This window comes from Podarcis tiliguerta, assembly GCF_965153285.1.
Source record: "Podarcis tiliguerta genome assembly, chromosome: 8".
Lineage (NCBI taxonomy): Eukaryota > Metazoa > Chordata > Lepidosauria > Squamata > Lacertidae > Podarcis > Podarcis tiliguerta.
Window position 1 is genome coordinate 59,434,243 of NC_139541.1, and position 27,701 is coordinate 59,461,943.

At 44.6% G+C, this 27,701-nt stretch overlaps 1 protein-coding gene across 1 annotated transcript; it reads left to right on the forward strand.

Moving 5' to 3' along the window:
* Positions 1 to 36: 36 nt before the first annotated feature.
* Positions 37 to 26,935, forward strand: PSMB2 (proteasome 20S subunit beta 2). Its single transcript, XM_083453315.1, has 6 exons — positions 37 to 259; positions 4,884 to 5,006; positions 6,391 to 6,461; positions 21,828 to 21,990; positions 25,514 to 25,563; positions 26,710 to 26,935. Exons 1-6 carry the CDS (start codon positions 169 to 171, stop codon positions 26,815 to 26,817), a joined length of 606 nt encoding a protein of 201 aa, XP_083309441.1. The 5' UTR covers positions 37 to 168; the 3' UTR covers positions 26,818 to 26,935.
* The last annotated feature ends 766 nt before the right edge of the window (positions 26,936 to 27,701 follow it).

The window sequence follows — 27,701 nt, forward strand, 5'->3', positions numbered from 1 at the left end:
AGTTTCTCGCGAGAAGCTTCAAAACCACCCCGTAGACGTCATTTCCCTGCGCCGCGGCGCGCCGGCTCTTTTTCCGCCGTCTCGCTGTGTCACTGTTCCGCGCTCTCTCCCTTCGGCAGCCTAAGTTCAGTTGCCCGCTCCTGCTTTAGTCGCTGCCGGCCCGGCCCGATGGAGTACCTCATCGGCATTCAAGGGCCCGACTTCGTGCTGGTGGCCGCTGACACCATCGCCGCCTCCAGCGTAGTCCAGATGAAGCGCGGTCAGTCCCTGGGAAGCGGGGGGTGGGGTGGAGAAAAGTGAGGGCAGGGGCCCCTCAGAGCGGGCGGGGGGCGGTCAGCGGGCCGAGCGCTTGCTTCGCACGCGTAGTGTTGGTGAGATCTATCCCTGGTGTCTCCGCTTCTTCGAAAACGAAACTGAATCCAGGCTAAGTTAGTCTCATTCGAGTTCCCGTTGGCGGAATCGGTGGGATTTGGCCTAGTAGTAGTAGTTGGTAGTAGTTACCTTTCCACGCAGGACCTGCATTCCAACCCGGTAGTTATACTGTGGTACCTCAGGTTACATACGCTTCAGGTTACAGACTCCGCTAACCCAGAAAAAGTACCTCGGTTTAAGAAGTTTGCTTCAGGATGAGAACAGAAATCGTGCTCCGACGGCGCAGCAGCAGCAGGAGGCCCCATTAGCTAAAGTGGTGCTTCAGGTTAAGAACAGTTTCAGGTTAAGAATGGACCTCCGGAACGAATTAAGTACTTAACCCGAGGTACCACTGTATTTCGGTTTCCTTCGCCATAAGGCCCCAAGTTAGGCTACAGCATTGCAAATAGTTTGAAACAGATGATAGTTGCAATAATAGGGTGGGCACCCCAAGGTGAAGAGGTGCGGCTTCTCGAAAGCTGTGTAATGAAGATCCCAGGCGCACTTCGGTGCGGAGGTGATTCCACAACTTAGGGGAGGGAGTGCAGCTCAGTACCAGAACACGTGCTTTCTGTGCAGGCAGCATAGCTGTCAATGTTTCCCTTTTTTAAAGGGAAATTCCCTTATTCCGAATTGGATCCCTCGCAAGAAAAGGGAAAAGTTGACAGCTATGCTCCCTGCACAGAAAGCACATGTTGGCAGGTAGTACCAGGTTCGGTTTCTGCAATCTTCACTTTAAGGAGAAGGATGATGCAAAAACATCTCTATAGAGTATATATGGGTATGCAGGAGGGGTCTGGGAAATCCCGGAAAGTCACAGCTGGTCATAGTTGTGGTTGTGGGTCTAAGTATAAAGCAGCTTCCTTTCTTCCTGTATTTTTTCATGGGAATGGGTATAGCTCAGTGGAAGAGCACATGCTTTGCATGCAGAAGATCTGAGGTTCAATATTCAGTTAAAAGGTCCATGTAGCAGGTGATGGGAAAGTTTCTTTATCTTGGCGAGCTCCTGTCAGACAGTACTGAGCTAGAAAGGCAACTTGGCTGATCTTGCTTCTTATATTCCTAGGAGTTAGATTGGGATGGACTTCCAGGATCCACTTTTTTATTCACCAGCCATAAGCTCGTGCAAAAGACATGCAAGGGCTTTAACTCAGCGGCAGAGGATGGGCTCTGCATGTAGAAGTTTGCAGGTTCCGTCTCATACTCTAGTGAGCTCCTGGTAGAAAGTGCTGGGTCAGATGGCCAAGCAAGGCAGCTTCCTATATTTCCACTTAAAATGAATGGATTATGAGATGAAGAATATTTGTTGAGCCCCAGAGTTGAGCTGTCTTGGCACAGAAAAATCCACTGACACTTACGCCAAACTTTAACTGCATTGTACAACGTGAGATCCATTTCTTATTTAAATGCCCATAGGCTGTCCATGTCCAAAGTGGGGTTAAGTGGGCTCTGTTAATTTGAACTGTTGGATAGAAGTGTTGATGGAACAGTTTGTAGTGGTGAGGTGAGCAAACATGCATTTATCAGATTTCCTTCTTCTTCACAACTATTAAAAGACGTAGGAGCCATGACCTCCTTTGCATTTGGTCGTTCTCTTTCTATAAACGAGTCCTGAATGAAATAGAAAACAGAAGTGATGAAATTGCTGTATATCATCTTCAATTAAAGCTAGTGATATAGGGTAGAAAAAATTCTAATACCTTATTTTCCTGTATATTTTATTTAGAAATGCATAGTTTCATAAAATGAGAGGGCAGTTCAAATGCCTGGCCTGGAGTGGCAGGGCTTGATGGAGTGGGATGGCCACCACTACTATATCCACAGTCCTGGTGTTCATGTTGAAGGGGAGAGGGCATAAAAAAATGCCTCTTCTCTGTACCAGCTCCAAGGCTCGTGCAAGAAAGAAGCTCAGCAGCTCAGGATCCAGCTATTTCTATGCTGTCCCCAAAACACGCCATTTTTGGGGTGTCCACTGACTACAGCTGCTTCACCAGGTGCACTGTGGTGCTTATCAGCAGGGCAGTAGAGTGGAGGCCAGTAAGGCTGGGCAGAGGGATACTGTGTCATTCAAACCACCTGTGCATGACAGATCAGGGGTTTAGATTGCTCTGTCCGTCTGCAGTGTAATTAATGTTATGCAAGTTAAATTGAGCAACTGGAAAGAATACAATACTATGTGCAGCAATTCAAGTGTGGTAAAATAGGTCTGTTAATAGCTTGTAGGACTTTCATTTCCCTCACCCCAAAGTTTAAATAATGTAAGGGGAGTGTGTGCTATTCAGTTGCCGTTCCACGTAAAGTCTTCAATTTGTTTTAATGCACCATTTTAAACTGTACTAAGTGCACTTTATCATTTTTTCCATATTATTTCAGTACTTCCAGCTACATTTAGCTATTGGAAAAACTTTTTTTGAGAGTTATATAGCATATAAAACTAATGTAACATACTACTTACAATCAGAGCACCACACTTTTATGGCAATTGGTTGTTTTTTTTTAAATTTATTGATTATTGGAAAACTCATCACTTGTAAGTCTCAACCCAAAAGTTGGATACCAATGCTCTAGGTCAACTCCCATCAGCCCCAGCCAGCATGGCCAATTGTTAGAGATGATAAGTCCAGCAACATCTGGAGTTTTGCAGTTTCCCACTCTTCTATAAAGGTAAAGGTAAAGGTACCCCTGCCTGTACGGGCCAGTCTTGACAGACTCTAGGGTTGTGCGCCCATCTCACTCAAGAGGCCGGGGGCCAGCGCTGTCCGGAGACACTTCCGGGTCATGTGGCCAGCGTGACATCGCTGCTCTGGCGAGCCAGAGCCGCACACGGAAACACCGTTTACCTTCCTGCTGGTAAGCGGTCCCTATTTATCTACTTGCAGCCGGGAGTGCTTTCGAACTGCTAGGTTGGCAGGCGCTGGGACCGAACGACGGGAGCGCACCCCGCCGCGGGGATTCGAACCGCCGACCTTTCGATCGGCAAGCCCTAGGCGCTGAGGCTTTTACCCACAGCGCCACCCGCGTCACTCTTCTATAGATTACGTTTATTGTTGCAGGTGGAACCTGCCTCCAAATGTTGCATTGTGTAGTGCTTCTTTTCAATATTTCAGCTTCCCATATAAAGTACTACAAAACTTTCCCGCTTGTTTTCAATTACTGTATACCCCCATTCTAAAAAACCCCCAACCCTGTCAGCCAGCATTCAGTGGCCACTGAGCATGCTCAGAAGTCAAGGGTTTTTTCAGGAGGTCCACCCTCCTTGGACCCAGTGAATTCTGAATGCTGGAGTGATTTGTTTGTACCGTACCTCAGTAGCCCGATGGGCGACATTCCTTGTTAGTGCATTATGCAGAGCAGTCTTCGGCAACCTGGCGCTCTTCAGATGTGTTGAACCACAACTCCCATCAGGGCAGCTGTACTGGCTGAGGCTGATGGGGCTTATAGCCCAACACATCTGGAGGGCACCACACTGAGCCTTTGCCACCTTTTGCTTCTGAGAACTGGTGACAAAGACTCTCTTGACATTTCGTTAGCTTTCCTTCCCATCCCATTCAGATCCCAGGGAAAATCTCTGCAGTTAGTGTTCCTAAACTCCCATGTGCAGAAGTCTCTCTCTCTCTCTCTCTCTCTGTGTGTGTGTGTTTTAAATTATTTTAACAGCTGCAAAATACTCTGCTAATCCTGTTAAAGGATGGAACGTATCAGAAACTCTTAAACATGTCCTCCAGGGAAGATTATTCAGCAGTAAACAGCAAATGATGGAGAGGTTCTGATACGGAGATTTAGACTCTTCTGTGGAGGGGATCCTAAATACATAGAATGTTGCTTTTCCCAAAGACACAAGGGGCTTCTGGGAAATGAATTTAATACATTTATCTATCATCTAGTTAATGCAGGCTGAGGGTAAGATGAGATTGCAGAACCATTAGTGGCATATGAAAGCATTCTTCCTCTGATTGGTTGTAGTAATAGTAAAGTCTTTTTCTTTTTAAAAAACACCCTTATTTTTTCAAAAATTTATTTCCAGAGGAAAATGCATCTCAGTGATTTTCATGACTTTCTGCCCCTCTCCCTCCCCATGACTTTTAGCACTTCCTAAACTCTACCTAGTGCTTTCAGACTTCTTTTCCTTATCGTTTTTTTACTGCTGCCAACGAATTAATCATCTGTCTGTCACTGATTGATCTAGTAATTGTAAACATTTATATTATGAAAATGTTGGCATGGATGGCTGTTTAAAGATAAAAAAACTTATTTAAGTTCTTCAGATCTGATTCTGTAATCCACAAGTGTGCAAGTCTTGTTTATTCAATAAGTTACTAATGTTTTAACTTTGCCCATGAAGGGGAAAATAGTCCTTGTATTAATCAGAAGACTCTGCTCATTTTGCTCTCACTCTGTCTCTCAAAACAAACTTCACTGTAGCTTGCCCTTATTTCTGACTGGTGTGTTTTTCTTCCATCCTCTTGATTTAGATCATGACAAGATGTTCAAAATGAGTGAGAAAATCTTGCTTCTATGTGTTGGGGAGGCTGGGGACACTGTCCAGTTTGCAGAGTATATCCAGAAAAATGTCCAGCTCTACAAGATGAGGAATGGTGAGTACTGTGTGGTGCTGTGCCACTGAATGTATAGAGTAGAATAAAGAAGTCTAGGATTCGGCATTGGTAAGCTGTATGATTTCCAAACACTGCAGAGAAAACCACAAGACTTATGATTATGTTAGATCCAGGCTGATAACTCTCTCTCACCCCAGATTTGGCATGCACCTTGATTTGGCTCAGTTGCAGAAAATGGATCTGTGCCCCCTGCCCTCCATGTCTCAAATCTGTCACTCTAGCAGTCTTCTTTCCCCACTTCTCATGAATGACACTACTGAGAGTCTACAGAGCACTTCTGTCAACTTGAGGGAAAATTTACATGCTTGTAGTTCTTTTCGACTCTTCAAGAGTCAGTCTGCACATCCGGAACAATAGCATAACTGGGGTGTTTTACTTCAAGGTCAACGTTTGGGGTGGGATCCCATAGTTAATTTCCTCCATCTGTATTCAAAGAGCAAGCAAACTCTCTGTCCTTAGGAGACTAGTACTTCAAGAATAGAAAAGAGTGGGATAAATACACAAATTTTCTAAGGGGAGGGAGTTTTTTTTACTTGAGGATTCATTCAAAATACTGATTTCCTATCCACCCACAGTTTTGGGAGGGAAAGTCCTAACAGAGTGGTACTAGATAATTCTGCATCCTTGGATTAACTCATAAGTCTTCCATACACCCTTGGTGCCCATGCTCCCTTCAGTCTGTGTGATCACAGACCTAATCAACTACAATTGCACAAAAGTGGAATTTGCTGTTATATAATTCAATTTCACCTGAAACCAGCAACTGTTTAGAAGTTGCCGCATGCAGGCTGTGATTTCTGCATTGCAGGGGCGTTGGACTAGATGGCCCTTTGGGTCCCTTCTGTCTACAATTCTAGCTGTTCTCTCCCTCCATAGACCTGGAAAGGAAGTCATATTAGATGCCCAGGTGACAAGGCTGCTGACATTCTCTGCCCCAACTCATCTGTTGAGGAAGGCTTCTGGTCCTGACTGCAAGAGGTTGGAGTATCATTGCTCCACTTGTAGTATTTGTTCAATGATTTTTTTAAACAAATATTGTTCTTTTCTTTGCAAACTAGCTGAAGATGTTGCCGTACATAGGTTAGGTATTCTCCTAGAATGAATTTCCACTCACCTTCTGTTTGTTAGCAGCCTTGTACCTGGCGCTTAGGAATTCCAAGAAATAAAAATATCAGTGCAGCTTTGAAATCAGCAGTTAAAATCAGTGTAGTTTTGAAAAGTTCAGTTTGCCATCTTGATTCAAAATGTCTTCCACTTGCATCCAAACAGCTGAAAGCCTCTGTGATATCTCAAGAGGTGTCCAAATGAACAGCAAACAAATTGCCAAAATATATAGTAGATGATTCTTTCCTTTTCTTAACAGGGTATGAATTGTCTCCGACTGCAGCTGCCAATTTCACACGCCGAAATCTGGCTGACTATCTGCGGAGTAGGGTAAGTAAGGCAGCTTTCAGAAGTTGTGCTTTCTCTCTGTTCAGGAGGTCCCCTTGACCTTTCAGTGTGCGATGGGTCCTGGGGGCTTCTGGAAGGGGGGAGAATCATCTACAACCAGGTTGGGTAGCACTCCTCTCCACCAGCAGTCCCTGCCCCATGTTCAGAGTAGCGAAGGGGAGAGCAGGAGATTGGGAGTTTTCCTTCTGCAAACAAACATGGATACATATGCTGTAATGTTATTGTTTTAGTTAAATGAACTGTTTAAATTGTTATTAAGGAAATGATAATTTTTCTCCTTCCAATAAAGTACAGCAGAAAAGTTGTCCAAATATAAACAGTTAATTTACTAAACCTCACAATAATTTCATAATTATCTGATAATGTACCGTAGATTCCGGTGTATAAGGCGACTTTTGAACCCCGGAAAATCTTCTCCAAAGTCGGGGGTCGCCTTATACACCGGGTATGGGTGGCGCGAAGCAGAGCCCGCCCCTCGCTGTGGTGGTGGGCAGTGGGCTTGGCTCCATGCCAGGTGGCTTTCTCCTGGTGCGGAGCTGAGCCCGCCCCCTGTTGCTGCCCAGCATATTGGGCAACTGGACTTATAAGACGAATCCTCAAATTGCAGCTGCCAATTTGGAGGGGTCTCCTAATCCAGTCCAGTCGCCTAATATGCCAGAATCTACGGTATTTCTAATAGTATAACCAAATCAGTAATTTTTGCTATAACTGTAAAAACTACTCTGAAAATTTATTATTCCAAAAATGAAACCTTCATCTGGTTGTAAATATTAAGATTATACGAGCAAGAATGAGTCTTTCTATATATATAAAAAAAGATTTAAATCAAGTCTTACAGACTAGTGATTTAAATCAAATCCACCCTGTCAGCTATGCAGTGGGACCACTCTGCCAAATGTACAGGAGCTTGCATGTTGACTTTCCCTTACAGACGATGGCACATAGTACTTACAGTTGCTCTAGGAAAAGCAGGTTCAAAGTTGGGAGCCAAACTAATAGCACGGCTCTGAATGTGCCACTGCCATACAGGCAATGAACCAGGGAATAAGGCGAATATAATCAGGATATTTGAATGTGTATATATATATTTAAATCAGCTAACTTCTCCTGATGTTTTTGTAATGACTATTAATAGGAATTCCTAAGAGGAATTTTTGAGTGCTGCGTTTACCTTTTAGTGAAGGTGGCATTTGGGAACGGGTAGCAGGCATTGCTGAGTCTGTGTTGCTTCACAGGGATGGGAAAGCATGTGCCATTTCAAATGGTTCTTAAATGGTTACGGTACTGAGTGATATATTTTAACTGAAAATAGCCTTTCTCCTCATTTATGTGCTATGACCCACTTTTTAACCAAATATGCATTTGGGGATCCATATCTTAATCCTTTGCCTTTTATATGCATGGTGGTGGTGGTCCTGTTGTGACCCACCTTGGATCAGGCCTCAACTCAACCTGCCAGCTGAAGACCAGTGTGCTACATATTTGCAAACACAAGTGCCAAAATGTTTATTTGGTGTCATATGTGAAAGCTTCCCAAAGGGAGGCTGCTTGGACCCCCATCACTAAACTAAACTAAACTAGAAACCCTGTGCCAAGGGTAATAGAGGAAGGGCTGTACCCCAGAGTTTACATGAAACTGCATTATACTTAGTATTTATACAATGTGTTTAATTGTCAAAGCTCTTAACATGCAGTGGGCTACATCCAAATGTCTCAACAAGCCATGCTCCAAACAAGGGAAACTTGATTTGTTCCTAACTATGAACAGAAACTTGTACTTTCCTTCCCTTGTGCTCAGTTTGTTGTGACATCTGAACGCAGCTGCTTTGTATCTATATTACATTTGAATTGATTTTATGTGTGTGCTGCTGTTGTTTTAAACTGTGTTATATATGCAGTGTTTAAAACTGTTTATATATGCAACCTTCTTAAACTGTTGTATTGTAATAGTATAGGACACAATGCATAAATGAAATTAATCATCATCATCACCACCTTGTACATTTTCACAACAGCCCTGTAAGGTAGGACAGTAGTATACTCATAATGCAGATGCGATGTTCAGGCAGTGGTTATCTTAAGCCTGCCTAGTGAGATGATAGCAGGGGTATGATTCAGACCTTCCTGACTTGTAGCCACTACTCTACACCTGCTGTGAGCCAATGAGCATTAAGGTTAATCAGGCCTCCACAGAAAAGCAAAGAAATCATTCCTGTTTTCCTTTTTTCTTCTGTTGCATCTCTTTATCATTGCAGTATTTCTTCTCCAGGTCTTTCTGATATGACATTTGTTCTTTGCTTTTAAAAAAGTAAAATTGCAGGCATGTGCCTACTCATGACTGAGTGCTGCAGGGCAGAACGCACCACATAAAAATGGAGATTGCATGTGACCAGCCTCTTCTTTAGAAACAGACAGCTGCTTTTTTCACCATGGTTGTTGTTGGGGTAGCAGCAAGCAGTTAATAACTGAGTGTTCTGCAAACTGGGTTTGGTATCTTTTTGCTATGGGGCAAAGGCATTTCACAAAAAGGTGCCTTGCAAGAGCTGAAACCATATTTGTGACCGTAGAAACATGCAGATAACAGAATTACATCTACCACGGACATTATTTATTCAACAAAATTTACATATAACTTGAAAAAACTTTAAAATATATAAAATAAAATATTAAAACTCTTGATAAAATACAGTTAAAAACAGGTATTTTAAAACATCTGAAAGAATTTTAGAATCAACAGTAGCTAAAAACCCAGTCAGATAGGTGGGGTACAAATAAAATTGTTGTTGTTGTTAAAAAATAAGCGAAGGTAGAGTGTTCCAAAGTGTAGGTGCTGCCATGATAAAAGATTTATTTCTTATTGCAGTGTGAGCATTTCCTGGAACTGTAACAGCGCCACTTCCACAGGTGACAGTGGTCTAGTGGGCACAAATGGGGTAAGGTAATCTGCAAGTACAGTGGTACCTCGGGTTAACAACTTAATTCATTCTGGAGGTCTGTTCTTAACCTGAAACTGTTCTTAACCTGAGGTACCACTTTAGCTAATGGGGCCTGCTGCCGCCACACAGTTTCTGTTCTCATCCTGAAGCAAAGTTCTTAACCCAGGGTATATTTCTGGGTTAGCGCAGTCTGTAACCTGAAGCGTCTGTAACCCGAGATACCACTGTAAACTGGTTCTAAGCTGTTAAGGGTTTATATATTAATTGTAACAGCTTGAACGTCAACTAGTAAGTAGGAACACTGTTGCTGGATCTGACTGTGCTTATTCCAGCATTTTGTTCTAACTGCAACCATCCATATACCACTTGATGTCTGGATACTCACAAGTGAGGCAGACACCTTTGCCTGTGCTTATTCCAGATATTGCACCAAATCTGAAAGTACATTTTCACGGAAGTCTGAACTCAGACTTGAGAGAGAGAGAACGCCTTTCAGTGACAAAATATATTAGTAGGAAGATTGTTGAGACTTCCTGAATTGAATTTTGGGGAAATGTGTGACTTAGCGCAGTAGACATCTTCAAAAGTAAAATTGGCTTACTGTACTTACTGTAACTTCAGTGGGTTGTGGATTTCCCACTCATTTTAATTAATGGGCCTGAGTTAACCATGTCCATTAATTTCAATGGATCTGCTCCAAGTAAGACTAACATTGGCTACATACAGCCCAATGTGCCTGAGATCCCTTGATTTCATTCTGCAGCTAGAGGCTTTATAGCACCTGGATGCTATTGGTTTAGCTGGGGTGTTCTCAGTGTTAACTATAGAATGGCATGAATGTTCAGAACCTTCCCTTTCAGAACTTGGGACTCAGATGCTGGATCAGACTAAGTATTATACCGTAAGGCTTATAGGCATACTCCTGGGGGCCGCATACCATTTGGTGGGCAGAGCCAGAGGCAAAAGTGGGTGGAGCAATAAATGTTGCTTTTATCTTTGTTCATTCAGTAGGCGATGTTCAGGCATGTCGAAATCAGTTTCTACATGTACAAACACCCCATGCAAGGCTTCACCTTCCATCCTGACAAGCAAGAGCCTTGGCCCAGATTGAGTTGCAGAGATTGACAGACTATAACAAAATACTGGTTAATAGGCCAGGTCTGCACCATTTGTAATCTAGTGAGCCAAATGTAACACACAGGCATAAATTAAGAATTGTCTCCTGCCAAGTGCCTTCCCATCCTCCAGTCCTACTTAAGAAGCAAACTCCAGGAGTCTTACTGCATTTGGCTTTGAGAATTGCAAGTTGGACAGACTTGTGATAGGCAGCTCTTTGCAATGGTCTTGGTGTTAACTTTTTCAGTTTCCAGAGTGAAGAATTGTTTTTCTCTCAAGCAACCACAGACAGCAGAAAGGAATTAAGCCCTTTAAAAAAACAACCTACTGATAAGGACTTCACTTCTCATGCAAATGTGCAGATTCTGTTTAAATTGTTTTGAGAGAAAGATTAATGGAGCAAAGCTGTTTGATGTGCTGAGCCAAACAAGTGCTTTTTGTCAAAACTGAACATGAAGCTTTGAGTAAATATCATATGAAGCTGAACTGTGTGCGCACATGTGCACATTCTCTCTCTCCCCTTAATTCCATTACTGAGCTTTTCATGGTCCTTTTGCAAGAAACTGAAGAAAGTTCTCCTTCCTCAGCTGTCTTTTCCAGCACAGGGACATGAACGCAGTTCCCTCCTCCTATTGCTTCTGCTTGTTGTCTCCTTCATCTGTTTCCTGGCCACCAAATGGCACCAGATGCATCTCTAAAAGAAAAGAAAACATGTTGCTATCCTAATGCCATTATACCAATCTATGGTGCAGATGCAGTTGGAATACTGTGTACAATTCTGGTCTGACCTATTGTAGAGTTGGAAAGGGTTCAGTAAAAGGACAACCAGAATGATGATGGGGATGGAGGAAAGGTTGCAGCGTTGGGGGCTTTTTAGTTTAGAGAAAAGGCTATGAAGAGGGGACATGATAGAAAAGACTATGCATGGTATGGAGAAAGTAGGCAGACAATTTTTTCATACCACTAGAACTCATGGACTCCTGATGAAGCTGAACGTTGAAAGGTTCATGAAAGACAGAAGACATGGTTCATAGTTAAACTATGGAAATCATTCCCACATGAGGTAATGATGGCCACCAATTTGGATGGCTTTAAAAGAGGACTAGAAAATTCATGGAGGAGAAGGCTATCAGTAGCTACTAGCCCAGACGGCTATGTTATTCCTCAGTGTACACCTCTAAATACCATTTGCTGGAAACGGCAGGAGGACAGCATGTTCATGATTTCAGGTTTTGCTCATGGGCTTCGCAGAGGCCTCTGGTTGGCCACTGTGGGAACAGGATGCTGGGCTAGATGGCCCACTGAAATGATCCAGTGGGCTTTTCTTATGTTCTTAGGGCCCTGGTGGGACACCTTGTCAATTGGTTGTATAATATTGTGACTATGGTGAGATATTCTTATGTGGGAGGCAGCCTTTTCTTGTGTCTCTACTCACAAAGGAAACAGTGGGGCCTTCTTGCTTCCTAGCACTCCAGGCTCCTGGGCACTGCCCTGAACCCTCGCCTGACTCATACCACCTGGGGAAACCATGGTCTGGCTGTCTGCACTGTGTCAGGGTCATGCACTTTCTCGAGTTTAGGCCAACCAGGTTAGAACTCCATTTCTGGTTTTGAGATAGCTTGCTCAAACCTGGGGGGCAAGTGGAGTGCATGTGGTGAGAAGGGAGCATGTGAATGCAAAGACCATTTGTGACAGCCATTCCGTGGCTTCATGAGTATGTCAGAACTGGGCCTCGGGATGGCTGCAACTTTCACTGCTGTCTCCCTTCAATTAGATGTGTTGTTTTGGGGGTTCTCAATAAAAAACCCCAAAGCCACTCAGTCTCTTGAATATTGTTGATGTGTGTTTAAATGTACGTAGCATTGCTGGATGTATATGATGGTTTATAATAGTGTTTTATTTCATTGTTTCATCACTATTTTTGTCCATTGTATAAATCTTCCAGTGTTGCACTTCTACGTAGATCTTTGTGTTATAGTTTTACAAGGTTAATACTTGAATTAATGCATGACCTTTATTTTGACAGTATTTGACTGGTCAACTGACTAGTCTTTCTCCCATCCTTCCCCACCATCCTGGGCAACCTCCTCGCTCTTGAATGAGCAGCAAACCCTGGTTGACATGGTGTGATACTGTCTGCACCAGTATGTGGAAAACCAGATTGCAAAATAATAGCATATTTGGATATTGAGTATAGCAGGCTAAAATAGGGAATGCTTTTTGGGCCAGTTCCCGTGTGTGTGTGTGTGTGTGTGTGTGTACATGTACGTACACACACACACAGTGGTACCTCAGGTTACAAATGCTTCGGGTTACAAACTCCACTACCCCGGAAGTAGTGCCTCAGGTTGAGAACTTTGCCCCAGGATGAGAACAGAAATCACGTGGTGGCGGGAGGCCCCATTAGCAAAAGCGCGCCTCAGGTTAACAACTGGTTTGGGTTAAGAACGGATCTCCGGAACGAAGTAAGTTTGTAACCTGAGGTACCACTGTATATGGATTTCTAGTTTTCCCTTACCAGCCTGTAGGGGACTCCTTGAGAGAAAGAAACATACACCGCAATTACTGGGTTTTCTTTCCCAAACTGTCCTGGTTACTGAGTGTTCCCTTCTTGCATTGCTCTGCAAGGTCATGTGACCTTTGGAACAGATGGCCCAGGTGACACTGGCTTGAAGCATCCTCACTAACGAGGGCAATTTAACATGCCACTTGGCGAAGAGGGGGTAGCAGGATGCGACAGGGCGGGACTCTGCCTCCTTCCTCTGCGTGCCAGGTCCCTTGAGGCCTGATCCTGCCTGTTCCTCTCCCTCCGTGCCCACGCTTGCCTCCCAGCTTACCTGCTCCAGATGGGCCACACAGCAGGGAGGACACTGGCAGAAGCAGATGTGTTTATTTACCGGAGATGAAATGTTGCGCTCTTGCAGATGGCAGTGCCTTCCAGCAAACAGTGCACTTTGACACCGCGGTTGTGCCACTTCGGGCAGGGGGGTAAGGGGGGTGGGGTGACTCCTTGCTTTCTGAATTTTTCCCTACCCTTCTTTTGCATGAAAGGCAAACAGTCTTTCATTGGGACTCTGCAGCTCTTGGCATCGGAGCGAGCATCTCCTGGTCACTTTGAGGAACATGCTTTCATTTCTGGGCTGCTTTTCTTATTCTGTTCTTTCAGTATGGGGTGGCAAACAGTTTTTGTAGCCATTTCCTCTTGTAGTTTAGGAGGTGCTTGCTTGCTTCCATCTTAATCACCTCTAAATACAGAGGGCCTTCTCGGTGGCAGCGCCCGCCCAGTGGAACGCCCTCCCATCAGATGTCAAGGAAATAAACAACTGTCTGACTTTTAGAAGACATCTGAAGGCAACCCTGTTTAGGGAAGTTTTTAATGTTTGGTGGTTTAGAGAGGCTGGGGAAACCCAGCCAGATGGGCGGGGTAATAATAATAATAATAATAATAATAATAATAATAATAAACCAATATAACATACAGCAGTTGCAAATGGATAAAACAAAGTTTTAATCAAACAAATATGGCCCCCCTAAGCAGAAAATTGCTGCAAGAAAGGATATTCCGACTAAACATTCCGAAAGTAAGAGCTGTTCAACAATGGAACAGAATCCCACAAGAGATGGTGGACTCTCCTTCCTTAGAGGTTTTAAGCAGAGGTTGGATGGCTACCTGTCCTGTATGATCTAGTTGTGATTCCTGCATTACAGGGGATTGGACTAGATGACCCTCAGGGTCCCTTCCATCTCTACAATTCTTGATCCAAATAATCATATCGTGACGGTGTGTGCCAAAAAGCTCTCTGAAACAACAGTGGGAAAGGTTTGTATAAACGCTGTTATAGTGTGCGCAGAGTATGCACACATCTGACTCTCTAGGATGAAAGAGCAGTGGCTAGTGTTCTGGGTGGGCAGGCCTATTCCATCCATTGGCATTGCTGGCTCTTCTAGCTGCCATGGATCAATGACACCCTGTTCTCCCCTTCCCCCCTTTTTCCTGCTGCTGACCAGACCCCTCTCTAATCGTGTGATTCTAATCAGAAGACATTTTAAAATGGGCTCACAAACGTTTGCCCTCGGGGCTCAGCAGTCAGAAGGGCAATGTCCTATTTTCTCCCTTTGTGCACAAGTCGAAAGAGATGGGCCCCACAAGATATGGGGTCTCTGATGACGTGGGGCTGTATAAACCCTAGCAGTGTTTGCCTCTTGGGGAGGGGGAGGCACATGTTACGCTTCCAATTCCTGCAGGCATAAAATCACCAAATTTGGGGGCTGGGTTAGAATTTGTCTCCTAGGTTGGGCTCAGTTGATCGCTCCTTTAAAAAACACCCACTAATATTTAAAAATATGAACACAGCTGCTTTTGTTCTGTGAAACCTGGAGCCATTTTGGCCCTGCAGGGTTGAGTTTGCCAAGAAGCACTGCTGCACGCAGAGGTTGGGAAATGGGGAGGGGCCGCAGCTCAGTGGTAAAACGGCTGCTTTGCCGGCAGGCGTCCCAGGATCAGGTATGACTAGAAAGACTCCTGTTTGAAACCCTGAAGAACTGCTGTCTTTCAGTGTAGATGGAGACAGGTGGGGAAACGTGGAGCCCTCCAGATGTTGGATTTCAATACCTGTCGGCCCCGAGAGCATGATGGGAGTTGTAGTCCAGCAACATCTGGAGGATCACAGATTTCCCACCCTTGATTGTAGTCCAGTGGTTCTCAAACCTTTTTCTCTGGGCCACACTTTCAGAATAAAAATTTGCTTGTGCCACACCATTTTTTTTAATTGGCAAGAAATACCTTGGGAAACAGAAATAAACAACAACTAGCAGTGCTTGATTTATAACATAGAACACATCTACTATGAGGAAGATTGTCTGGTACCTTCAGTATAAATCTTTGGGTGCCAGGCGAAAACATTTCTCTTCAACCAGACCTCTATAGCTTTTTAAATGTGCTTGTGAGGGGGGTTATTATTTTGATGTTTCTGTTTTAACCATTTGTGCTTTTACCTTGTTTATTTGTGCTTTTTACCTTGTATTTTTATCTTGTGAACCTCCCTGAGATCTTGTGATGAAGACTGATATATAAATCAAATACTTTATAATATGCTCACCAGACATCCAGAAGGTATAAAGCAAAGCAGTTACATGCAAACATGAATTGTTCCCGAAATATCCATATTCTGCAAATATAGATAGATAGATAGATAGATAGATAGATAGATAGATAGATAGATAGATACTATACTGTACTGTACTGTACTATACTATACTATACTATACTATACTACACTGAAATGTTTAAATGTTTCTTTGACACTCCTTGAATCTTCCTGCCACACTTGCCATCCTCTCCTACCTCACCGTTGTAGTGTGCCACACCCTTTGAGAACCATGGATGTAGACAATACTGAGCTAGGATTTGATATGACTCTGTATGTGGCAGCTTCTCATGTTCCTGCTGCTGAATAATATGAAGCTGTTGAATAGAACATTAAGCTTTGGGAGTAGGAGCCTATTTAAAAAAACCACCACCACCTGACCAAGGCTGCACTGCGATGAGCCTGCCATTATAACACAACCCACGGTGCTGCTGGGTCCTGTGGTTGTGTTACTGCACTGTGAACATGACATTGGCTGCCCATGGATGGGGCAAACAGGTGTTTGGGACAACCCATTTGGGAAAAGTTTGAGGTACCCTTAAACCTGGACTTAATGGTCTTATGGGGGGGCACTTCAGATTGTAGTATTATTTCAAAATATGGTAAGGCAGCCCTGCTGCATTTGAGGAACCCTCCTGCTCATTCTACTGAGTGGGGGCCCCCTGGACATCTGCCCCAAAATCCTGCCCTGACGGCACCACTGTGTGCCCCCTTGCAGCACCTTGATTATAAGGTAGTGGCAATGTTTTAGATTAGCAAGTGAAATTGGCTGGGAAAATGAATACTGTGTTAACTATCTGGTATAATAAGGCATCTGTGTCATGTTGCTGCTTAAGTCATTAAATTTGGAAGTGGTTTTAATTACAGCGGGCAACTGCTGCTCTAATGAGAAGAACAGAGAGCAATCTGGAGCTGATGCCAGGGAGTGGGAACGTTCGGCAGATTGGAGCGCATTCCCAGCTAGGAAAATCCAAAGTGTTTGTGGCTTTTTTTTTTTTTAGTTTGAAAGAAAAAATGAGAGAAATGATTAAAAGGAAGGGCATGAGAAAGGTTTACCAGGCAATGTGTGGTATGGACAGAAAATGGTTTAACCCTCTCTCATTCTACAGTTTAGGGTCATCCAGTGAAATTGGTCAGATGTAGCAAGGGAATGGGACTTCTGGCCTCGGGCCAAAGGCAGCCCTCCAGGCCTCTTTGTCTGCTGCCTGCAACTGTCCCAGGCTGCACTTTTCCCTGGCCCTGCATTGTACCCTGTCTTTCTTCTTGCCTAGCTGGAATGTGTCCTTGAACCCTGATAACACCTGTTGCTTGTCTGAATGGAGGATAGAGAGGGGTGTGTTGGCTACTATACAAAGATAGTATTTGTTACTCTGCTGACTTTTGCCTCTGGTCCCGCCCACCACTGGGTGGCCCTCATAAGGTTGCCCAGGAGGAAATGTGGCCCTCAGGCTGTGAAAGGTTCCCCACCCTGGGCTTAAAGGTTCTGGCATGGCAAAAGGAGGTAGTTTTCCACAGCTCTTCCTTATAGTCCAGAATTCACTGCCACAGGATGTGGTTGCACATTTAAAAGGGGGTTAAACAAATTTGTGGAAGGCAGGTCTGTCAATGATGAGATACAAAGAGATCTAAATCTCCTTTGATTTGAAAGAGGTAGAGCTGGGTATCATCTGCGTATTGATGAACACCCAACCCAAACCCCCTGATGATCTCTCCCAGCGGCTGCATGTAGATGTTGAAAAGCATGGGGGAGAGGACAGAACCCTGAGGCACCCCACAAGTGAGAGCCCAGGGGTCTGAACACTCATCCCCCACCACCATTTTCTGAACACGGCCCAGGAGGAAGGAGCGGAACCACTGTATAATGGTGCCCCCAGCTCCCAGCCCCTCTAGACTGTCCAGAAGGATGTTATGGTTGATGGTATCAAAAGCCACTGAGAGATCCAGCAAAACTAGGAAACAGCTCTCCCCTTTGTCCCTAGCCTGCCGGAGATCATTGACCAGCGCGACCAAGGCAGTTTCAGCCCCATGATGAGGCCTGAATCCCGATTGGAAGGGATCCAAATATAGCTCTCTTTTATAAGTGAAGAAAAATGTGACATTCAAATTAAAGGACTGACACTTCATATTTTCTGTTGAGCTATCCACCATGACCTCCAAATCAGTTTTCAGATTAGTTGCTACTTTAAACCCTGTCAATGTTTATGTATGTGAAATTGGGGATTTTTGCTGCAGTGTGCATCATGTTACACTTCATTACCCTACCGTGGCCCAACTAGCATCTCATGACTAACCATAATCAGCAAGCCAAGAATAAGCCTTGGCTACATATCAGTTTGTTGGGAGTGAAACAAACCGCAATTGTTTCTTCCCACTACAAGCTCAGAGGAGTGAAGTGTGCTCAATATGCTTGGGCATAATAAGCGATGGTTTATGGCAGGGGCAAGGAACCATTTTCAGCCTGCTGATTACCTTGCCATTGGCAAGGGGGGCCAGAGGCAAAAGTGAGCGGAGCAACAAACAGTAGGCTAGTTTCTAGACAAGCTCACACAGTCCTCCCTGGAGTCCATCCATCCAAGCAAGAGGCATCAAAATTTCAAGGACCCATTTCCAGTCAAGCTAATTGAGGATGCAAAGCAGAATGGTTGAGGGGTGTGAACCTGAGAGGGTCTCAAGAACCAGACAGAGAAACTAAACTCTTACTGGATTTGATCAGTCTCCCGCAGCAGAGGAGACCCATTGACATTAACAGACCTAACTTAGTAATGTCCATTAGCTTCAGCAGGCCTACTCTGAGTAAAGCTAGCATAAGATACAACTCCATGAATCCTGAGGGATGCATTTGACCCTGTGCCTGTCCCATGACAGCTTATCTGCACCTCCAGATTGGAGGCTGTGTAGCTCCGAATGCCAGTTGGCTGGAGGGCAAGTCAAAGGGAAGGGCTCTTGCCTCTGGAGGCTCACAGAACATGGAGGTGCCTGGCTGGCCGCTGTTGGTCACAGGACACTCTTGCCTTCTTCAGCGTGTGCAGCCACTTGATGCCTTTTCATGTACCAGTGGGCCACCACAAAGCGAACACTTCATCTCACCTTGCCTCAAAATGCAGGGTTCTTCAACTGAGTCCAGTTCCCGCTTTGAGCATAGGGAAACTAAAGTCCATGGCTTTGTGCCCCAGGCTGCTGTGGGGCTCCTGTCCTTAAACCAGAAGGGTGCTTCCAAGGGCCAAAGGAGCTCTAGGACATAATGCCTCAATTTTACATGATACAGAACAAGGTTTCTTGATCCTCTTGTTGCCGCCCCCCTCCCCTTCACCTTCTGGGAAGGCAAAGACTGCTGTGTTTGTGCACAGAATGAAAGCTTCTCTCCCTCCACCCGCAGGCAGGCATTTATACACTTCCCCGTTAAAGTGCTGCTCTGTACGATGATACATTTAATTATAGGTGGCACTGCCTGGCCTGGGTCCAAAGAGAGGCTGTCAGTTCCTCTCTCGTTGTCCACGCTTAGTAGGATGCCTTCCTCGCGCCCACTGCGTCCCCCTCCCCTCCATGGCGACTTTGGCTTCCGCCAGATGTCACACCGCCACTCCCGCCCCAACCTCTCATTGCTGATTTTGTGTTGTGTGTGCGCACGCGTTTTGGTGTGGTTGTCACCACTCTTCCCTTCAGCTGTAAATTCTGAAGGATTTCACGCTCTTCCTAATCACTGCAGTTATTTTAAATCCAGCAGTAGAGAGGCAAGAATCCCACTCCTCAAGTTGGCATTGTTGTTGCTTTTTATGCACTCTTGTTTGACTCTTCTTAACCAGCCTTCCCTTAAGCTGAACTTTCTGAAGTGTACTTTTAGAAAATAAGCAAAAAAGGCAGCGTTTTATTGGGGGGGGGGGTCTGCAACGGGGGGAGCTGATGTGATGATGGGAGTTGTCATCCACAACAGGTTGCCTACCTTGAGTCTAAAATCCACGTGAGCCTTGGAATGTTTTCTGCAAGATGCCCATAGATAGGTGACGACAGTATTTAATGTACGTTCAAATTCATGCTCCATCACAACACTTGCTGGAACAGCTGTGGTCTTGGCTGGGCCCATCTCACAGGGTCATTGTGTGTACCAAATGAGTCAAAGATCATACCACAGTTCCTCCTCCACACCCAGGAAAGGGAGGCCTGGCTGTGGTGTCAAATCATACGGAGATGTCGCAGGTTGCCCTGTCTCAGTGTCTCAGTACTTCGTGCTTGTTGGATCCTTGAGGAAACTGCTTCTATTTATCTACGCTTCGTTTCTGGGTAAATGCAGTGGTGTGTTTCCTTCCCATTTTATAAAGACAGCATGCTGATTTTGCTCTTTGAAAGACTTTGGGCACCATTGGTGCAGAAGAGAGCTTTATGTGCGACCTGAACAGAACCTTTGAGGAGAAAGGTTGGAACTACAGTCAAGTGTGTGACATATTATGACCTGGAGATGCCCCCCCACCCTCCTGTTCTTGGATGGTTTTAAAAGAGGATGAGGCAAATTCATGGAGGATATCAGTGTTTACTAGCCATAATTGCTGTGTATTGCACTCCATCTACTGTCCCACAGGCATCCACTTAACTCCCGTGAGAACAGGATGCTGGACTAGATGGGCCATGTGCCTCATCAATCCTCTTCTTGTGTCCATAGCAACTAACTTTACCTAGCAGCAAGTTAAGTTTTCTTGAAGGTGTTGTTTGTCATTCAGGAGTGACTGACGGATTTGTGCCTTAACAGTGGGTGTGTGGAAAGGCAGACAGCCTAATAGCAGGACCTTGGGTAAATTGAGCTTGTATTTGGAATGTGATGCCACTACATTCAGTGACTGATCTCTCTCTTGTAGTGTGTGGTTCCCCTGCATACATTCACAGCTCCCCCCCCCCAAAAAAAAACAAAAGTAAGGGAAGAGGGAATATGACTTTTTAAGGCAAGGGGCTTGAAATGTCTTCTGCAGTTGCCTGTGTCAAAAAAGCATTCCCAAGAAAAGTGCTGCACAGCTGTCCGGGTCTAATTAGTTTGCACATCATTTATGTATGTATGCTTTGACATCTGACACAGACTCGGGTAGAAGTCGATGTTTAGAAGCCACGTTTGTGGCCCGGAACCCGACTCTCCAATTACGAGGTAGCTTTAATTTGCCAGCTTCTGCATGTGCAACATGCTTAGGCGTAAATAAGGGGTGTTAACATGGGCTAATTAAATCAATGTTGCTGGAGCTGGGGAGCAACTTGCCATCTCGGAAACCCTTCTGACATTCTTCCGTGTTCTTCTTTTAAAAAATTCCTTTGCTTGTATGGAGGTTTCTTGCCTGATACTTTTATAAGCGTCCATCTGGTAGTGTGCAGAGTGGGAACGGGAACTAGAACAGAACAATCAAAAGCTGCGATTTGACATATTGGAAGTAAATCCCAGTCATTCTTTCCCTCAACTTTATATATTTATTTGAATATTTATAAACCATGCTTTCATATATATCGCAAGTTGGAACACAGAATAAAAACACAGTTTGAATAGGAAAAGCCTGAATCATTATTACTTGCCTGCTCTGTTCCTGAATTCTAAAGCAATTAAATTGATCCCTTTTATTTTATATATCTCTGTCTACTGCTCCAATTTTGTCTTAAGACGGTACTTAAGAACTGACTTGGACAATTTGTGGTGGGTGGGGCCCACAGACTTTCTCTGTGACAGCTCAACAGCAGTTTGTGGTTGTCGACAGAGGTCTTGTCCTTGATTTTATTTGATTTAATAGTTTTGTATTACTTAATGCCTTAGTTTCTAAATCACGTACAACAGAAAATATTATGGTTGCATTCTGTGGGGGGAGTAATTGAAGACGACGCTGTGGTGTTTGCAGCTCTTTTGCCTGTGATGTTACTCTTGACACAGCATACTTAGCTAATGTATTCATCCTTATACGTTGTTGCTGTTTTTAAAAAACTAAAACCAATGACTAGTGCACATTCATAAATGTTTGGTCTGATGACTGCAGAGAGTTGAATAACATCATAAACACAGTTTGGTCCCAATATAGTTAGCCCTTTGTGGCACTTTCTTTCGTGCTTTGAAAAAATGCAGAATATTGAGAAGTCATTCTATTATATCCAGATCTGTGTTCTAATAGCTTCTTTTGCTTCTTTTACAGACTCCTTATCACGTCAACCTCCTGCTGGCAGGCTTTGATGAGCAAGATGGGCCTGCCCTTTACTACATGGATTACCTGGCCTCTTTGGCTAAAGCTCCCTTTGCAGCCCACGGTTATGGGGCCTTCCTGACGCTCAGCATCCTTGATCGCTACTATAGACCAGGTAAGCACATCAAAATCGTAATTTATTGGGATTGGTAGTATACTCACCCATGGTTGTATTTCTAGACTACCTTTTAGGGCGTAGCTTTCACAAAACTGTGTACCCAATATAAGATGCAAGCAAGTTACGTACCATATAATCAAACACCGTTTGATCATATCATGAAATACCATTGGAGACAACAGCTTTATCATCAATACAGTCAATATGAAAAATTTGTCATAGCAAAGTCCCTTCAGATATCAATGGGAGTAAGGAACAAGTAAGTTAGTCTGGATGAAACCCATCCCCCCCCCCCCCGGAACACTATAATAGGAACCTCATCACTCGCAACATGGCCATCCTTGGTGGTACAGGCAAATGAGGCAGCCTGCCTTAGCTGGGGAAGCACCCTTGAGGAGAGAGAGATTTATTTGCTTTTTCAGCTCATAGCTCAAATGCAGATTGTAACCTGAGTTCAGATTTCTGGTGTCCAAGAATCTGGGAGATGATGTGTTGTTGTTGTTGAAATATTACCCTTCATATGGGTGTCACAGAGCAGTTTACAGTATTTAAAAAAATAAATCAGGCCACAATATGATAGGAGCAGCTGGTGCAGTAGAGTGGTAGTGCAGAGCTGTCCTCCTGGCACCTGCATTGCTCCCACTAACGGTGAAGATGCAGGGCAGTAGCAAGGTCAGCCCAGTGCTGGAGCTTTGGAGGAGCCAATGTAGTGCTCCTGCCAGTGTGCCCACACAGTCCTGACCTTGCCACCACCCCAGTGCCATCCCAGGAAGTTGTGGCAGCACTGGTGTTTCAAGGGCACCTTTGCAGCATCACCCCAGCAACAACGTATGATAGTTAAGTTACAAAAATTTTACAAATCTTCTGTTGACTCTTGATTAGCAAGCATGCAATGAGATTTGTTTGGGTAGGTAGGGGCAAAATTTGAATTTGCCTTGAACACCAAAAATCTCTGGATCAGTCTTGATAAGGAGGCAGGAAGAGATGCAATGGTCGGATCTTCCTAACAGCCAAAACCCTTTCCTAGCCCCCTCCCTGGCTTTTCAGTCTTCTATGGATGCTACCAGTATTCATTTCCAAACTGCATGAGTGCTAGAAGCTCAGATTTTCTAAAATCCAGATATCAGGTACTTCTGTGATGAGTGTGCAGATGCACAAACACATACAATCTTTTGATGAGGGTTTCAGTATCTCCTCCTTGGCAGTTTGAGTGGTTCTGATACTAATTTGCTCCCCCAACTTAACACCACTTTACTACGACTTTTGATGTTGAATGTCTTCTTATTTCCACTTGATATCTTAAGACGTTTGATTTTAGTATTTGATAGTGTTTGATTGTTGACATGCAGTGGTATTTAGTATCTGACTTTATTCATTTATAGCATTTGTACCCTTGAGCTTTTCCTCAAGCTGGAGGAAACAAAATCAAGCTCTCATTTAAAACAAACAAACAAAAAAACCCAATTGCACAGCGCTGAAGACCAGCAGATTGCCCTGGAGATCATTGTCATTGATCTCTGCAACGTCTGAAGTGGTAAAGAGAATGGCCATTTAGCTAGTGGTTAACCTGCAGTAACACAGAATGTGTGTGAGAGTGGACAGTTGTTACATAGCCGATGCCTGTAAAGGCAGCAGGTTTAAAGGTAAAGGGACCCCTGACCATTAGGTCCAGTCACGGACGACTCTGGGGTTGCAGCACTCATCTCGCTTTATTGGCTGAGGGAGCCAACGTACAGCTTCCGGGTCATGTGGCCAGCATGACTAAGCCACTTCTGGCGAACCAGAGCAGCATACGGAAACGCCGTTTACCTTCCCGCAGGAGCAGTACCTATTTATCTACTTGCACTTTGACGTGCTTTCGAACTGCTAGTTTGGCAGGAGCAGGGACCAAGCAGTGGGAGCTCACCCTGTCGTGGGGATTCGAACCGCCGACCTGATCGGCAAGCCCTAGGCTTAGTGGTTTAGACCACAGCGCCACCAATGCACTCTAATTCCAAAACTTTGAGTTAGAATTTTGCATTCATGCTGTAGATCTGAATCTGAAGATAAGAAGAGCCCTGCGGGATCAAGCCCCAAGGCCTATCTGCTCCATCATATGGTCCTTAAAATGGCCAGCCAGATGCCTTTATGGGAAGCCTGCAAGTGGGACATGGTTGCAAATGCAACTCTCCCCTCTGCAGTTCCCAGCAACTGACAATCACTTACTTCCTCTAACAGCGGAGGCAGCTTTGTATTCAAACTTTAGAGGGCAAAATGGAAATTCTGACAAACTTTGAAAATATTTGCTAATATTTTTATATTTTTAGATGCATTACATGTTTTGAAAGGTAAAGGTACCAATGCCCGTATGGGCCAGTCTTGCCAGACTCTAGGGTTGTGCGCTCATCTCACTCTATAGGCCGGGAGCCAGCGCTGTCCGCAGACACTTCCGGGTCACGTGGCCAGCGTGACAACGCTGCTCTGGCGAGCCAGAGCCGCACATGGAAACGCCGTTTACCTTCCTGCTAGTAAGCGGTCCCTATTTATCTACTTGCACCCGGGGGTGCTTTCGAACTGCTAGATTGGCAGGCGCTGGGACCGAGCAACAGGAGCGCACCCCGCCGCGGGGATTCGAACCGCCGACCATGCGATCGGCAAGTCCTAGGCGCTGAGGTTTTACCCACAGCGCCACCCGCGTGTTTTAGATTTTTTAAATATGTTTTTTATTTTATTTTAAATTGCCTTGCCTTAATATGTTGATGTTTGCCACCTTGGGCTCCTTTGGGAAGAAGGGTGGGATACAAATTTAATAAATAATATTTGTGACCAGCTGTTGATTGGAGACCAACCTTGAAGAAGCAGGTCGTGTGCAAATTCTGCCTTTTGATTCTCTGCTTCCTTAAAATTTCATTTTAAACGGGTCTCCTTCCACTTACCCCCCATGAATGGTGGCAGCAGAATTATGTCCCCCCAGCTTAACATGTTGACAGTTTGCTGCCTCTTTCCCGCCCACCCCACCCAAAAGCATGGGCAAACCATTTCTTCTAATGTGTGAGAAGAACTGGGGCACTTCTCACACGTGCCATTTCCATTGTTAAAAATCAGTACCCAACAGGGAACGTAGCACTTAAAGCCCAGCCCTCCTGACCCCCCCTCTACACATGCACACACACACTCCTTTGAGTGATTTGCAACCGGCTGTGGACAGATGGAGCTGATTTAATGTGGTAATAAGCTCAAGAAGGCTGAGGTGGCCCAGCTCTTCCAGCGCCTGAGCCCCTGGCCGTGGGAGGCAGGATTCTGCCCGGCTTCCCGTTAGGGTGGAACAAATCGATTTTGGACGGCTCGTTGGGCAAGGGAGCTGGGCCACAGGTGATCCTTCATACATGTGGAACGAGTTTTCTCAGAGCTGGGAAAGAGCCTTTCGTTCCTTTGTGCACAACTGAAAAGCTGTTTGGACTTCATCAGAGAGATTTTTAGGAGGCCAGGAGACTTGGCGGCTAATTAAAGCTGTCTGTGGTGTTCTCTTTTCCTCCTGCAGGTATCACCCGTGAAGAAGCATTGGAGGTTCTCAAGAAATGTCTGGAGGAGGTGAGTGACCTGCCTTGCCCAGGAGACTAATGTTTGGTTGCCTTTGTTTGGCCAGTGATTTAACTCTCCCCCTTCCTTCTCCTGCTACATCTCCCCTGCTAAAAAAATTATTCTTGCCACAAGGGGAAATAAATACAGAGCAGCCAGATGTGAAATTGGTTAGTGGGGAATAAGCATTCCTTGCTCTCCCCACCCCAACCATCTTAGTTTACTTCATGGTTAGGTATTAAAGTTTAGAATTGTTGACATTTTAAATTTCTGGTTCTTCCACCATTAATATTGATAACCCATCCTTTTGCCCCTTTTGGGGGAGGTTTAGCTCTTTGTCCAATTCATACATTTAATGGTATCATCATTACCTTAAATTAGAGGAAGAAAACTTTTATCAGCCTGAGGGCCACATTTCCTTCTGAACAACCTTCCAGGGGCGACAGATCTGCGTTAGAGTTACTATATAGATCATTGATTCTAACGTGCAGCTCTTGACGTAAGAGATGCACAAAGGCAGGCAACTAGTACCCATATTTTACAGGTGAGAGCAGAGGAGCACTGAAACTAAGAGATAAGTGATTAGTGTAAGGTGAGCAATGGCATGGATCCCAACCCCCCCAGCAAAAAAAAAAAAATCCGTTTGGGTGACCTTCATGTAAGGGTTGAGAATGGACAATTTTGAGACCTGTTGTTTGCCTGAGTGGCTGAGGGAAAGGAGAGAAGACGGGGACAGGAGCCATTATTCTGAAGTCTGTTGTTTGCCCCTTCTCCTTGAGAGTGAGGGCGTTCTGTGTGATATTGCCCTCCTTCTGGGTTAATGGCCCTAAATACAAATTTATGGTAATGAAATGTCTATTTATTTACTTGTTAATGCTTTAATTATTGGAAGTCAAAAACCCTTGCAACCTATTGCAAATCACATGGTATCTCTGCCTGCTTCTGCCTCTCCCCGCAATAGATAATAGCTCCCTAAGAATAGGGGTAAACTTTCACAGGGAACATTTTGCTCAAACTTTTTGGACTAGTTGGGTGCTTGTTATTGCCAGCTGCTCACGCAGAGGAAATGAGATGGTGCTGGGCTGCTGAGAGTTCTTGCAAACATTTAGGTGACTTTCTAAAAACATTTAACGTAAACACGACTCTTGTTTCCCACAGCTTCAGAAACGCTTCATCCTGAACTTGCCTTCATTCAATGCTCGATTCATCGATAAAGATGGCATCCACGATGTGACTAATATACCACTCTTGACAGCAGAGGCCTGAATGCCCAAACTTTCCTCTTCCTGCCTCCATTTGGCTTTTGTTTGTTTTTTTACTTGTTTGAAATCCAGAGTTCATTTACTGCACTTTTGCAAATACAAATAAAGATCTTCTGTTATAATTCTCTCTTCATTCTCTCCGAAACCAACAAATTGAGGGCCAAGATACCTCTTCAGTGAATACTACCTTTTTATCTCCTCCTCCCATCACCAGTCTTGGCTGTGCTATCTGCCCACGGCTTGAGTCACAGGTTGGGGATTTTACCTGGCAGCAGATGAGTTTCATTGAGACATGCCATTCAAATGGCTCTTTTGCAAGGTTCCATGGTAGTTTCCCTTCTCCACCCACTATAGAAGGTTGTATTGGCTCACTGGGATGTGTGTGTGTGTGAGAGAGGGAGGGGGGGTTAGTTCACAGGCTTGGCTTGCTTACTTGCTTTTTGAAAAACTTTCCCCCCAAAACTTTATTTTATCCAGTGCAAACCGAAGTGTTGATGCCATGTTACACAAAAGGCAGATATAAATCCATACACACAAAATTGGCAGCATCAAAATGCAAAAGCGGGGGGGGGGGGACCAATCTCAAGATGCCAAAGAAAGGAATATTGGGACTTTTTATTAATGCTCAACTAGTTTGGGCCAAAACAGGCATTCCTTTTAGGTTTCCTAAAACATCATTTTTGAAAACACTGTAGGCAAAAATGCTCCTCAGTTGCTCCCTTACAGCAGCCTTCCCCAACCTAGTGCCCTCCATAGGTTTTTGACTACAACTCCCACCAGCCGCAGTCAGCATGCTGAGGTCCCAAACCGCTGGAGGATGCCCAGGTTGGGGAAGGCTGGCTTGCAGTGTTTTCAAAATGGATCTTACTGAGAGCTTGGTTCTCCCTT

Excerpts from the sequence above, each read along its gene's own strand:
- PSMB2 (XM_083453315.1), top strand. The coding sequence starts at position 169 with ATGGAGTACCTCATCGGCATTCAAGGGCCCGACTTCGTGCTGGTGGCC. Across the intron at positions 260-4,883 it reads CGTAGTCCAGATGAAGCGCG|ATCATGACAAGATGTTCAAA; the intron begins GTCAGTCCCTGG and ends CTCTTGATTTAG. Across the intron at positions 21,991-25,513 it reads TGATCGCTACTATAGACCAG|GTATCACCCGTGAAGAAGCA; the intron begins GTAAGCACATCA and ends TTCCTCCTGCAG.